Source organism: Phocoena sinus, chromosome 4, assembly GCF_008692025.1.
Source record: "Phocoena sinus isolate mPhoSin1 chromosome 4, mPhoSin1.pri, whole genome shotgun sequence".
In the NCBI taxonomy this organism is placed as follows: domain Eukaryota; kingdom Metazoa; phylum Chordata; class Mammalia; order Artiodactyla; family Phocoenidae; genus Phocoena; species Phocoena sinus.
In genome coordinates this window covers 89,482,538-89,495,335 of record NC_045766.1, presented here as the reverse complement: position 1 = coordinate 89,495,335, position 12,798 = coordinate 89,482,538, and the positions used below count along the sequence as shown (strand labels likewise).

Below are 12,798 nucleotides of genomic sequence, written 5' to 3'. Positions count from 1 at the left end.
TTCCACTTCTTTGTGCAATTCAGAATCAAAGACCCATAAAGAACTTTGCCGACTTTCTGTTCTAGCAATAATGCAAAATGAAAATGCATACTTTGTTTGTTCTAAATCTGACAAACTAGAGAAGTGATCTAAATTACTGAGGATGTTCCTTCAGTGATCAGAGTCCTTCCTGGCACGTATAAGATCCAACACATCTTTTTCCATAACTTCTAGGGCACTTTCCCCCCTTCTTTTATATGAGAAGATATTCAGGCTGACCTAGCAAGCACTATTTTTTTTCTTAACATACAGTCAAGCTCCTGGTGAGAAACAATAGATGCATAACTTTGGTCTCTTCTGCCAATTGCCATTTCAGGTCTTGAATCTGCAGAGTGAAGGTAATATTTTCCCTGGAAAGTTGGTTTATCAGAGCTTCCTTTTCTTCTAGCCTTTTTAGGAACTCACATACAAAAAGATTTCACAAAATAAGTTAATCATGGTCTTCTTATCTACTGCCTCTCCCACTTACCTTGTTGGCTTAAGAGCAACTAATATGATCCACATATTTTTGATATTTATAAAGAGTCAAGGGTCCAGTTATCAGCAAACCATGGCAATGATCCTTTCCAGAACTCTCGAGAGTGAGCTACCATTTACTGAGACTCTTCCATAGAGCAAGTACTTTATATATATTACCTAGTTTAATTCTCATAGCTCCTTGATAACATAGGTATTATGTTACCCATTTTTCAGAAGGGAAAATATGGTAACTGACTTAAACGTGATTGAGACACAAACCTGGTTACCAGCTATGCAATGGACGTAGATTCAAGTTAAGCTCTTAATCCTGAGGAACGCATTCTTTCTTCTGTGCCATGCTCCCTTGTGTACTATATGTGGCTCTACACATTTCTGACCATATGATCTTTAGATAATTACAACTTCTTTGCCTCATTTGTAAATTGAGGATGGCGATAAAATATTGTTAAAGAAAATTAAATGAGTGTGAATGTACTTTGTAGACCGACTTGCTAAATAAATATTACAAAGCGTCATTAAATGGTACAGAATGTGACCAAGAGAAGGGTAAATTTTATTTCACTCTAGTCTACTTTCCCAGCTCAGCTTACTTCATTAATGATAGGTGAGAAATGCCTTGGTTACTAGAAATGGTATTAAAGCAGAGCCAATCCTGATCAAACGCAGTTACTTCTATTATGCAATTAGTACAATAATAAAAGCCCCAAATATTTATGATTCCCACCCCTCTTGCTACAAACAAGTTCTAAAACTCTCAACGTTATAAGAGTGTTTGGGTTAGAACAGCAATTCCCAAACTTTTGGGTCTCAGGAACACTTTATGCGCTTAAAAAATTTTGAGGACCCCACAGAGATTTTGTTTATATGAGTTTTATATTAACAGTGTATTCGAAATTAAAAGAGGAATTTAAGGTATGTATTTACTCATTTTAACATAATAAAAATCTTAATGACATGTTAACAGAAGCAACGATTTTTAGAGGGAAAACTATGTTCCAAAACAAACAAAAAAATTAGTGAGAAAAGTAAGCTTATTTTATATTTTTTTAAATCTCTGGCTTAATAAAAGTCAGCTGGTTGAAGAATCCAACTGTTCTGGTTGAAGCATATGAAGAAATCCAGCCTCTCACAGATAAGTAGTTAGAAAAGGGAGATGTGTTTTCATAGTCTTTTCAGATAATTGTGACTATTGTTTGATACTGTACCAAAACTCAACAAATAGAAGTTTCTTAAGGGTTAATGGTATAATCCATATAAATGAGTTTTTTATTCTGTTACATTAAAGTTCATGCATCTGTCTTAAACTTTGAATGGATCTTTTACCTACACATGATTTTGCAACATCAAGCAGTGGTGATTTGAAAAGTATACGTTTACTGAATTATGCAGATTTTCCAAATGTTAACACATTTCATCACAGAATATTAAAAAAAAATCATATCTGTTAACATCACCACTTATCTCATAAGAAAAGCCTTTAAGGTTCAGCTCAAGATGGGGGAGTTAGAAGATCCTGAGTTCATCTCCTCCCATGGACACACCAAAACTACAACTACGTATAGAAAAACTATCTCTGAGAACAGCCTAAAGACTAGCAGAACAGATTTTCTACAACTAAGGCTATAAAGAAAAGGCCATGTGGGGAATGGGTAAGAGGGCAGAGACGTGGTCTAATCAGAGCCCACACCCCCGATAAGGCAACTAATAAGTGGGAGGGATATCACAACTGTGGAGGTCCCCGCTGGGGAGGGAGGGGTCCAAGCCCCACATCATGCTCCCCAGCCCAGGGTTCTTACACCGGGAAGACAAGACTCCGTAATGTCTGGCTTTGAAAACCAGTGGGGCTTAGGGCTGGGAGAGCCAGAGGACTGCAGGAAACTGCAGACAATGCTTGTGTACAAACTCACTTGCTCCTGGTCCCAATAGAGAGGCAACAGCTTGAAAAACACCTGAGTCGTACAAGAAGGAAATTCATTGACTAATATTACGACATATTTTGGAGGGGCAGGGATCTGGCAGAACTTTCTCCAGTGGCAGAAGCACTTGTGCGCACCTTTTTATTTTTTTAACTCTTCTGCCACCTAGCTGGCTGGCCCAGGACCGGTGGGCACCATTTCTGTTACTTTCAGTCAACCTAGCTAACACAGTGTACCCTGCCCCAACATTCCCTGAGGACCCACCTTGGAAGGCCCCTCAAAAGCCACTCCATGTCCACTCCATCGGGCAGGTGGCATGAGCTGGCACTGGTGCCCCTCCAAAGTGGCTCTTACCCCATCCAACCTGGTGAGCCACCTTGGCCAGCATCAGCACCCCCTCCAAGAAGCTCCCACTTGGGGGTCACCCCAAGTGGCCCACAGCACACCTACAGCAGTCACAACCAAGCTATGCAGCCAGCCAGGGCTGGGGCCAGCCCCCTCAACCAGTGTGCCAACAGCAATTGTGGCCCAACCACAATAAGAGGGTGCATGAAGCCCAAACAGGGGAAACCCCGGGAAAAACTGGCTCTGGTGATCATGGGGAATTGTGCCACACATAAGGCTACTCTCTCAAGACTAGGATATGGAGCTGATCTACCTAATACATAGAAACAAACACAAAGAGTTAGGCAAAGCGAGGAGACAAAGGAATACTTTCCAAATGAAAGAACAAGACAAAACTCCAGAAAAAGAACTAAACAAAATGGAGATAAGCAATTTATCAGAAAAGAATTCAAAGTAATACTCACAAAGATGCTTACCAAACTTAGGAGAAGAAGAGGTGAACTCAGTGAGAACTTCAACAAAAATATAGACAATATAAAAAAGAACCAATCAGAACTGAAGATTATAATGACTGAAATGAGAACACATTAAGGGAATCAACAGCAGATTAAAAGATCCTGAAGAACAGATCAGCAATCTGGAAGATGAGGTATTGGAAATCACCCAATCATAACAGCAAAAAAGAAATCTCTCTTTTTAAGAGAGATTAGTTTAAGGGACCTCTGGGACAACATCAGGCACACTAACATTTGTGCTATAGAGGTCCCAGAAGGAGGGGAGAGAGAGAGAGAGAAAGACATAGAGAGAGACAGAGAACATATAGAGGGAAAATACCTCAACATAATAAAGACCATCTATGACAAAAGCACAGCTAACATAATACTCAATGGTGAAAACTCAATGGTGAAGATGGCTCAAAGATCAGGAACAAAACAAGGATATTCGTTTTTGCCACTTTTATTCTACACAGTACTGGAATTCCTAGACATAGCAATCAGAAAAGAAAAAGAGATAAAGACATCTAAATTGGAAAGGAAGAAATAAAACTGTCACTATTTGCAGATGATATGATACTATACATAGAAAACCCTAAAGACTCCATCAAAAAACTATTAGAACTAATAAACGAATTCAATAAATTTGCAGGATACAAAATCAATATACAGATTCAGTTACATTTCTGTACACTAATAACAAACTATCAGAAAGAGAAATGAAGAAAACAACTCCCTTTACAATTGCATCAAAATGAATAAAATACCTAGGATTAAATATTTTTGTTTGTTTGTTTTGCGGTACTCAGGCCTCTCACTGTTGTGGCCTCTCCTGTTGCAGAGCACAGGCTCCAGACATGCAGGCTCAGCGGCCAGGGCTCACGGGCCTAGCCGCTCCATGGCATGTGGGATCTTCCCGGACCGGGGCATGAACCCGTGTCCCCTGCATCAGTAGGTGGACTCTCAACCACTGCGCCACCAGGGAAGCCCCCTAGGACTAAATTTAACCAAGGAGGTGAAAGACCTGTACTTGGAAAACTAAGACACTGATGAAAGAAACTGAAGATACAAGTAAATGGAAAGATATTCTATGTTCATAGATTGGAAGAATTAGTATTGCTAAAATATTCCTACCCAAAGCAATCTACAGATTCAATGCAACCCCTATCCAAATACATTTTTGGCATTTTTCACAAAACTAGAACAAATAATCCTAAAATTTGTATAGAACCACAGAATAGCCAAAGCAATCATGAGAAAGAACAAAGCTGGAGGTATCATACTCCTTGATTTCAAACTATGCTACAAAGCTACAGTAATCAAAACTTTATGATACTAGTACAAAACTAGACACATAGTTCGATGGAACAGAATAGAGAGGCCAGAAATAAACCCACACTTACATGGGCAGTTAATTTACAACTAAGGAGTCAAGAACATACAGTGGGGAAAAGACAGTCTTCAATAAATGGTGCTGGGAAAACTGGAAGTTAAATGAAAGGAATCAAAATGGACTATTTTCTCACACCATGCACAAAAATAAATTCAAAATGACTTAAATGTAAGACTTGAAACTATAAAACTCCTAGAAGAAAACATAGACTGTATACTTTTTTTTTTTTTTAGACTGTATACTTTTTGACACTGGTCTCAGCAATATGCTTTTGGATCTCTTTCCTCAGGCAAGGGAAACAAAAGTAAAAATAAACTAATGGGACCTAATCAAACTAAAAAGCTTTGGCACAGCAAAGGAAACCATCACAAAATGAAAAGACAACCTACTGAATGGGAGAAGATATTTGCAAATGATATATACAATAAAGGGTTAATATCTAAAATATACAAAGAATTCACACAACTCAATATCAACAAAACAAAAAGTCTGATTTAAAAATGGGCAGAGGACCTGAATAAACATTTTTCCCCCCCAGGGAAGACATTCAAATGGCCAACAGACACATGAGAAGATGCTCAACATCACTAATCATCAGGAAAATGCAAATCAAAAGCACAATGAGATATCACTTCACACCTGTCAGAATGGATACATCAAAAAGACAACAAATAACAAGTGTTGGTGAGAATGTGGAGAAAAGGGAGCCCTCATGCACCGTTGATGGCACTGTAAATTGGAGCAACCACTATGGAAACAGTATGGTAGTTCCTTAAAAACTTTAAAAAATTTTAAAACCGTATACAATCTATCAGTTCCACTTCTGGATACTTACTGGAAGAAAATAAAAACACTAATTTGAAAAGATATGTGCACCCCTGTATCCATAGCATCATTATTTATAATAGCCAAGATATGGAAGCAACCTAAGTTGTCTTTCAATAGATAAATAAGGAAGATGCAGTGTGCGTGTGTGTGTGCGTGTGTGTGTGTGTGTGTGTATGCAATAGAATATTACTCAGCCATAAAAAATAGTGAAATTATGTCATTTGCAATAACATGGATGAGCCTAGAGGGTATCATGCTAACTAAAATAAGTCAGACAAACAAAGACAAATACCTTATTATTTCACTAATATGTGGAATCTAAAAAAAAAAGGAACAAACACAACAATACAGAAACAGACTCATAGATACAGAGAACAAAGTGGTGGTTGCCAGAGGCAAAGGTGGTGGGAGGGTTAAGTGAAACAGGTGAAGGGGATTAAGAGGTACAAACTTCTTATTTTAGTTATAAAATAGGTAAGTCATGGGGACATGATGTACAGTATAGGGAATATAGTCAACGGTACTGAAATAACTTTGTATGATGACAGATGGTTACTAGACTTATTGTGGTGAGCAATTTGAAATATAAATAAATGTTGAATCACTATGTTATATACCTGAAACTAATATCATATTTCACATCAACTATATTTCAATAAAAAAGGAAGAAAAAAGAAAAGTCTTCAAGAATTGATAGCCATCAAGCTTATGATGGTAACTAACTGTTTTCCGAAATCTAATTTTACCTAAAAGCTCCACTTTTATTATTGGCAACAAATATTGTCAGCTGTTTTCCTTGTAGTGACAGGCTCACTTTGTTCATTTTTGAGAAAATATCTGAGTCTGAATAAGCATAGTTTGTCAAATGTTCTTTCAAGTAAATATGATTCTTCCTGAAAAGATTGCTAGTTCAACTCAGAACTTGCACAATCACACATCCTACTTCAGTATGAAATGGAAGTGCTTTATGCATACTTTTCGTTTTGTCACACAGAATATTAAAAAGATATATACTCGGGGTTGAGATGTAGTATAATTAATTTTTACTGTTTCATTAAAGACATTCTTAAGTAAAACTGACTTCTTTTATTTTAAACTGTTGAGTATGGACCAGCGAATACAACGATTATAACTACAGTGTGGTGCTACTGCCTCAGCTTGTGATAAGGCTCCAGCAGTTTTAATCGGCATTGCTTTTGCACCATCAATAACAGCAGCAAAAGAATTTAAAAAGCAAACAGAATCTTAGTATTAGAATGAAATAGTTCTAACCTCTTACTTAGTTCCCCTAAAAGAGTCTTGACAATTGCTGGGGTTGCATAGACCAAAACTGAGAGGCTCTGGGTGATACATCATATTTAAAAGTTTTCTGGGGAAATGCCAGTCCATTAGGGCAGCAGTCCCCAACCTTTTTTGCACCAGGGACTGGTTTTGTGGAAGACGATTCTTCCACAGACGGGGTCGTGGGGGATGGTTCAGGTGATAATGCAAGCAATGGGAAGCGATGGGGAGCGGCAGATGAAGCTTCGCTCTCTCGCCCACCACTCACCTCCTGCTGTGCGGCCTGGTTCCTAATAGGCTGTGGACCGCAGCCCAGGGATTAGGGACCCCTGCATTAGGGAGTTAAGACAAACATATCACATATTTTATAGAACTAGGACTCACTTAACATGGCTTAATTGATCACATTTACTCTTGGTCTCCTTTGAAAGCAGAGTATAATCAGTGGACAGGACAGGCCATGAGAAAGAAACTTTGGTGATAGTAGCAAAAAAAGCAGCAAAAAATCTGGAGCATAGACCTAGTGAGAGGAGGGGAGGTTTGGATAGGTATATACCTAAAATTTAATTTGTACAAAAGCCAAAAGGTAAAGCTGAGAATAAAGGAGGAAATAAAAGGTCCTGCATCCTAAGCAGAATTATCATCTCAGATCCACTTTCATTTCACTCACCCACCAATTTCCTCAACAAAAAAGTGAGTAGAAAATTAATGCCAATAGGTAGAGAGGTAGGCAATGTCTATGAAAAAACTTGTATACAATACTACCTTCAGAGCTGGACAAAAAGGTGTACTCCAGCTTAGTCTCTGAACTGAACAGTCCCCACGTAGACTACATCCTAAATGGCACAGAAGATCAAACTGGGGGTTTTGTAATGAGGCCAAGTGTAATACACCCTGTCACCAGCATAAGAGTTCTACTTAGTGTCCCTGCTAGAATCCAAAACTCCTTCCTCTTCTAGATTTCCAGGTTTGTTATTTTGCCAGTTCATTCTAATTTAGCTTTGACTCTAGATTAACATCTAGAAACAGAGGTGTCCATAGGCAGAAGGATAAACGGTTTTCACTCTCGTTTTAAAGTGAGTGCCTCTGGGCATCAAGAACACATTGTTTATTTTCATTGACCTAGGAATTCTATCTTTGGGAATATATTACTAAAAATAATTCTAATTACAGACAAACAGCTAGCCACATGCTGTTCATAGCAGACAAGCAAGTTACAGGACAAGATGAAGTAACCATTGTCCATCTACTTGATGGATTCGAAGCACTCTTGTAAGTGACTGAGTATGCAAGATACAAAAAAAGCTCATGACAAACTGAAAATGAAAAACCTCAAATAGATTGCCACCATGTAAAATATAGGAAAAAGATCTCACTAACAATAGTGGTTGACAGTTAAGAATAAGTCAACGGAACATTGTTCTACTTTCAATTGATCAAATGTTTGTGGATCTCCAATAAGTGGCAGGCATTGTTCTAGATGACTGACAAAAATCAGTGATCAAAACAAAGACCCCTGCCCTTGTGTAGGGTACATTCTGGCAGGTGGAGACATGACAAACTTATTTATTATGTCAAGCATGTAGCTTCTTTGAAGGTATTAAATGCTATGAAAATAGAAGCACATGGAGAAAACTGGTTGAGAGCACTCAAATGTCACCTTCCCAACAAGGCCTATCCTGACTCCTCCCAGATCTATTTGATTAACCCTCATCTTTAAGTCTTTGCTGAAATAGTCAAGACAAGAGGAAATAGTCAGGGCAAGACTCTAGGGTGGGAGTGTGCATGGTATGTTCAAAACACAGCAAAGAGGTCCAAGTGACCAAGGCAGAATGAGAGAAGAGAAAGTAGAAGAGGTCAGAGAGATAATGGGGCCCAAGCATCTGACCCTTGTAGGCCATTGTACAGACTATGGCTTTTTATTATTTTTTTTTTTTTGCAGTACGTGGGCCTCTCACTGTTGTGGCCTCTCCTGTTGTGGCTCTGGACGCGCAGGCTCAGCGGCCATGGCTTACAGGCCTAGCCGTTCCGCGGCATGTGGGATCTTCCCAGACCGGGGCACGAACCCGTGTCCCCTGCATTGGCAGGTGGACTCTCAACCACTGAGCCACTAGGGAAGCCCCAGACTATGGCTTTTACTGAATGTAAAAAAGGGGTGTGGGTTCATACTACCCAAGGCAATCTACAGATTCAATGTGATCCCTATCAAATTACCAGTGGCATTTTTCACAGAACTAGAACAAAAAATTTTTAATTTGTATGGAAACACAAAAGACCCTGAATAGCCAAAACAATCTTGAGAAAGAAGGACACGGCTGGAGGAATTATGCTCCTTGACTTCAGGCTATACTACAAAGTTACAGTAATCAAAACAGTATGGTACTGGCACAAAAACAGACATGGATCAATGAAACAGGATAGAAAGCCCAGAAAAAAACCCACACAATACGGTCAATTAATCTATGACAAAGAAGGCAAGAATATACAAAGGAGAAAAGACAGTCTCTTCAAGAAGTGGTGCTGGGAAAACTGGGCAGCTACATGTAAAAGAATGAAATTAGAACATTCTCTAACACCATACACAAAAATAAACTCAAAATCGATTAAAGACTTAAATGTAATACTGGATATTATAAAACTCCTAGAGGAAAACATAGGCAGAACACACTGTGACATAAATCACAGAAGTATCTTTTTGCATCTGTCTCCTAGGGTAAAGGAAATAAAAACAAAAATAAATTAATGGGACTTAATTAAACTTAAAAGCTTTTGCACAGCAAAGGAATCCAGAAACAGAAGAAAAAGACAACTCTCAGAATGGGAGAAAATATTTGCAAACAATGCAGCCCACAAGGTATTAATTTCCAAAATATACAAACAGCTCATACAGCTTAATATCAAAAAAACCAACAACCCAATCAAAAAATGGACAGAAGACCTAAATAGACATTTCTCCAAAGAAGACATACAGATGGCCAACAGGCACATGAAAAGATGCTCAGCTTCACAAATTATTAGAGAAATGCAAATCAAAACTACAATGAGGTATCACCTCACACCATTCAGAACTGTCATCATCAAAAAGTCAACAAACAATTAATGCTGGAGAGGATATGCAGAAAAGGGAACCCTCCTACACTGTTGGTGGAAATGTTAACTGGTGCAGCCACTATGGAGAACAGTATGGAGGTGTCTGAAAAACTAAAAAAAGAATTACCATATGATCCACAATCCCACTCCTGGCCATATATCTAGAGGAAACCAATGTTCATAGCAGCACTATTTACAATAGCCAAGACATGGAAACAACCTAAATGTCGATCCACAACTGAATGGGTAAAGAAGCTGTGATGTGTATGTATGTATATATATATGTGTGTGTGTGTGTGTGTGTGTGTATGTATACATATATACACATACACACACACAATGGAATATTACTTGGCCATAAAAAAGAATGAAATAATGTCATTTGAAGCAACATGGATGGACCTAGAGATTATCATATTAAGTGAAGTAAGTCAGAAAGTCATATGATATCACTTATACGTGGAATTTAAAAAAATGATACAAATGAACTTATTTACAAAACAAACAGTAGACTCACAGACATAGAAAGAAACTTATGGTTACCAAAGGGGATAGCAGGGATGGGGGAGGGACATAAATTAGGAGTTTGGGATTAACATACACACACTACTATATATAAAATAGGTAAACAAGGACCTACTGTATAGCACAGGGAACTATACTCAGTATTTTGTAATACCCTACCATGCAAAAGAATCTGAAAAAGAATACATATATATGTATAACTGAATCACTTTGCTGTACACTTGAAAGCAACACAACATTGTAAATTACCTATACTTCAATTTTTTAAATAAATTTAAATAAATTTAAATATAAAAAAGAGGTGTGGGCTCATTACTGAAAATTAGGAAAAATGCCTATTTCAATGAGGTAGATATGATGAAGAGGCATGTTTGTAGACTGTGTGGACAGCCCCTACCATCCTTTGACCTTGAAAGCTGCTCCAGTCAACTGCATGTTGCATTTTCCCTTCAAGGAGGAGACCTGGGCGGGGACTCCCAAGGTGGTACAGAGGTGATCTTTCCCAGACAAGAGTGTGTCTGTGGACAAGGTAACATCAAGGGCCTCATTTGTCCCCTAGAATTTTTAAGTGCCCACTCAGGCTCAATAACTGTTTCACCATTTCAGTGGTCTCTCTACCAGTCTGTGGGATTGAGACTCATAAGTGAAGCATCACTGAAAGTTCACTTACCATTTTCACTCCGTAGTGTTGTTTTCTGTGCTGTCAGATCATTTGCCAACTGAGTCACTTCATCTAGTTTTGCATTTTCTTCATTCAAGTGCTCTCATACAGACTACAGAGCTTCTCAGCATTACCCTATGAGTTGAGAAGGAAAGATTGGACATGGTTTATAGAGACCATGCTGAATTAGCTGCATAAGGAAGGAGGGGAGGGGTGGTTCCTGGGACCCTTGTGCTCTCCTCTGCCCTGAAAGCCACAGCCAGCATTGGGAAACCATGTCTTCTAATTTAGGAAAGCACAATACACTCAGGGTCTGGGCCCCTCAGAGGCCCAAACTTTTCAGATTATAGGTATTAATGGAGAAATGACTCTTTGGGTATCGGGGACCCTCTCTAGAATTCACTGCTTTTCTGAAGAAGAAAACGTGTCAGTGATGAAGTACATAGTCACTTCCTGACATTGTATTATATATTTAACCATCTTTCTTTCCTGCTAGAATATGTTTCATGAGGGTAGAGATTCCATCTAATCACAGATTATGCCCCCAGTGCCTTGAATCGTGTCTAGCACGTATGAGGAGGTCAGTTAACAAGGGGGTAGGCTCAGAGGGAAGGGAAAGGAAAGATGGGAAGAGATGGAGGAGGAAGGAAGGAAATCCAAAGGGCTGACCAAGAAGGATAGGAGAAAGCACATGGATCTGAGCTGCAGTAGCACAATAACAGAAGTTTAAACTGTTAAAACAACTGGACCCTCCCGATCACTAAGGCTGCAGGCTCCTGATTACCCTGTTGAGTTAACATTTCAATCCTAAACTCTAACTCTCAGAATTGTTCATGTTTGAAGAAATGGATATGCCATGTGGCCTTTGCACTTCTACCTGGTTAAGTAACCAATCTAATCATCAGACTCTTGCCACACTCTGGAAACTAATGCCAATACCATGAAACCCAATATTTTCAGGACAAAGAGCTGCCACATGTAAGATGGTGCTATCCTCTTTACCTAGCTATAATTTGCATTCTCATTATTAATATGGTCAGAAGTCATAAAATGACACTGGTGGTACTATAGAACCACAGTTCCGTAGATTTCACATAGCTGTTTTTGTGTTTTGCTCTTTACATGTATTAAATCACAATTCATAAAACAGCCCCATGAGACTTTCGTCTCTATAAAGAAATAGTACTATGGAAAAAGTAGGAAGAGGAGGGACAACTACAACAAAGAAAGGATCACACCAATGGCATTCCAAGAAAATAGTGAAAACTGTGAAATCTGGTAGTGAGTCTAATAGTTTCCATGTTAAACTAATTTTTATGATATAGCAATGGCCAAGGCCAAAGACATTTCAAAGATGACACCAGGTTTGGTCCTCTGGGAAACTTCTGAATCAGCAAATATTGGAGCTCTCCTGCTGGAGCCTATGCTCTGTTGAAGACTGTTCTCTTTAAGCTTACCCTAATGACTATTTTAAACTCTTTATGAAAGACTCCTAGATTACATCTTATATTCCCAAGGCCAAATGTAGTGCTTGACACAAAATAGGCACTTAATAAATGTCTAGGACACTCAAATTACTGCAGACTTTTGTGAGAGGTTGGCCAACATACCCACCACAGTTTACTTAGAAGTCACCTTCAAGCTTTCCTTATAAGCCCCAACCCCCAAACTTGTTTTGTTTTGTTTTTTTAACTGACTTGGGATATTATCCACTGATTAGCAAACAAGGGAAGAGGCACATCAGGT

At 38.7% G+C, this 12,798-nt stretch overlaps 1 protein-coding gene across 1 annotated transcript in view; it reads right to left on the bottom strand.

The window, feature by feature from the left end:
* The window catches only part of MYH15 (myosin heavy chain 15), a 183,087-nt gene that overhangs the window by 48,206 nt on the left and 122,083 nt on the right, over window positions 1–12,798 (bottom strand). Inside the window, 3 exon segments of the mRNA XM_032629422.1 lie at window positions 326–444; window positions 11,062–11,157; window positions 11,160–11,187. Coding sequence (XP_032485313.1) covers window positions 326–444; window positions 11,062–11,157; window positions 11,160–11,187 — 243 coding nt within the window.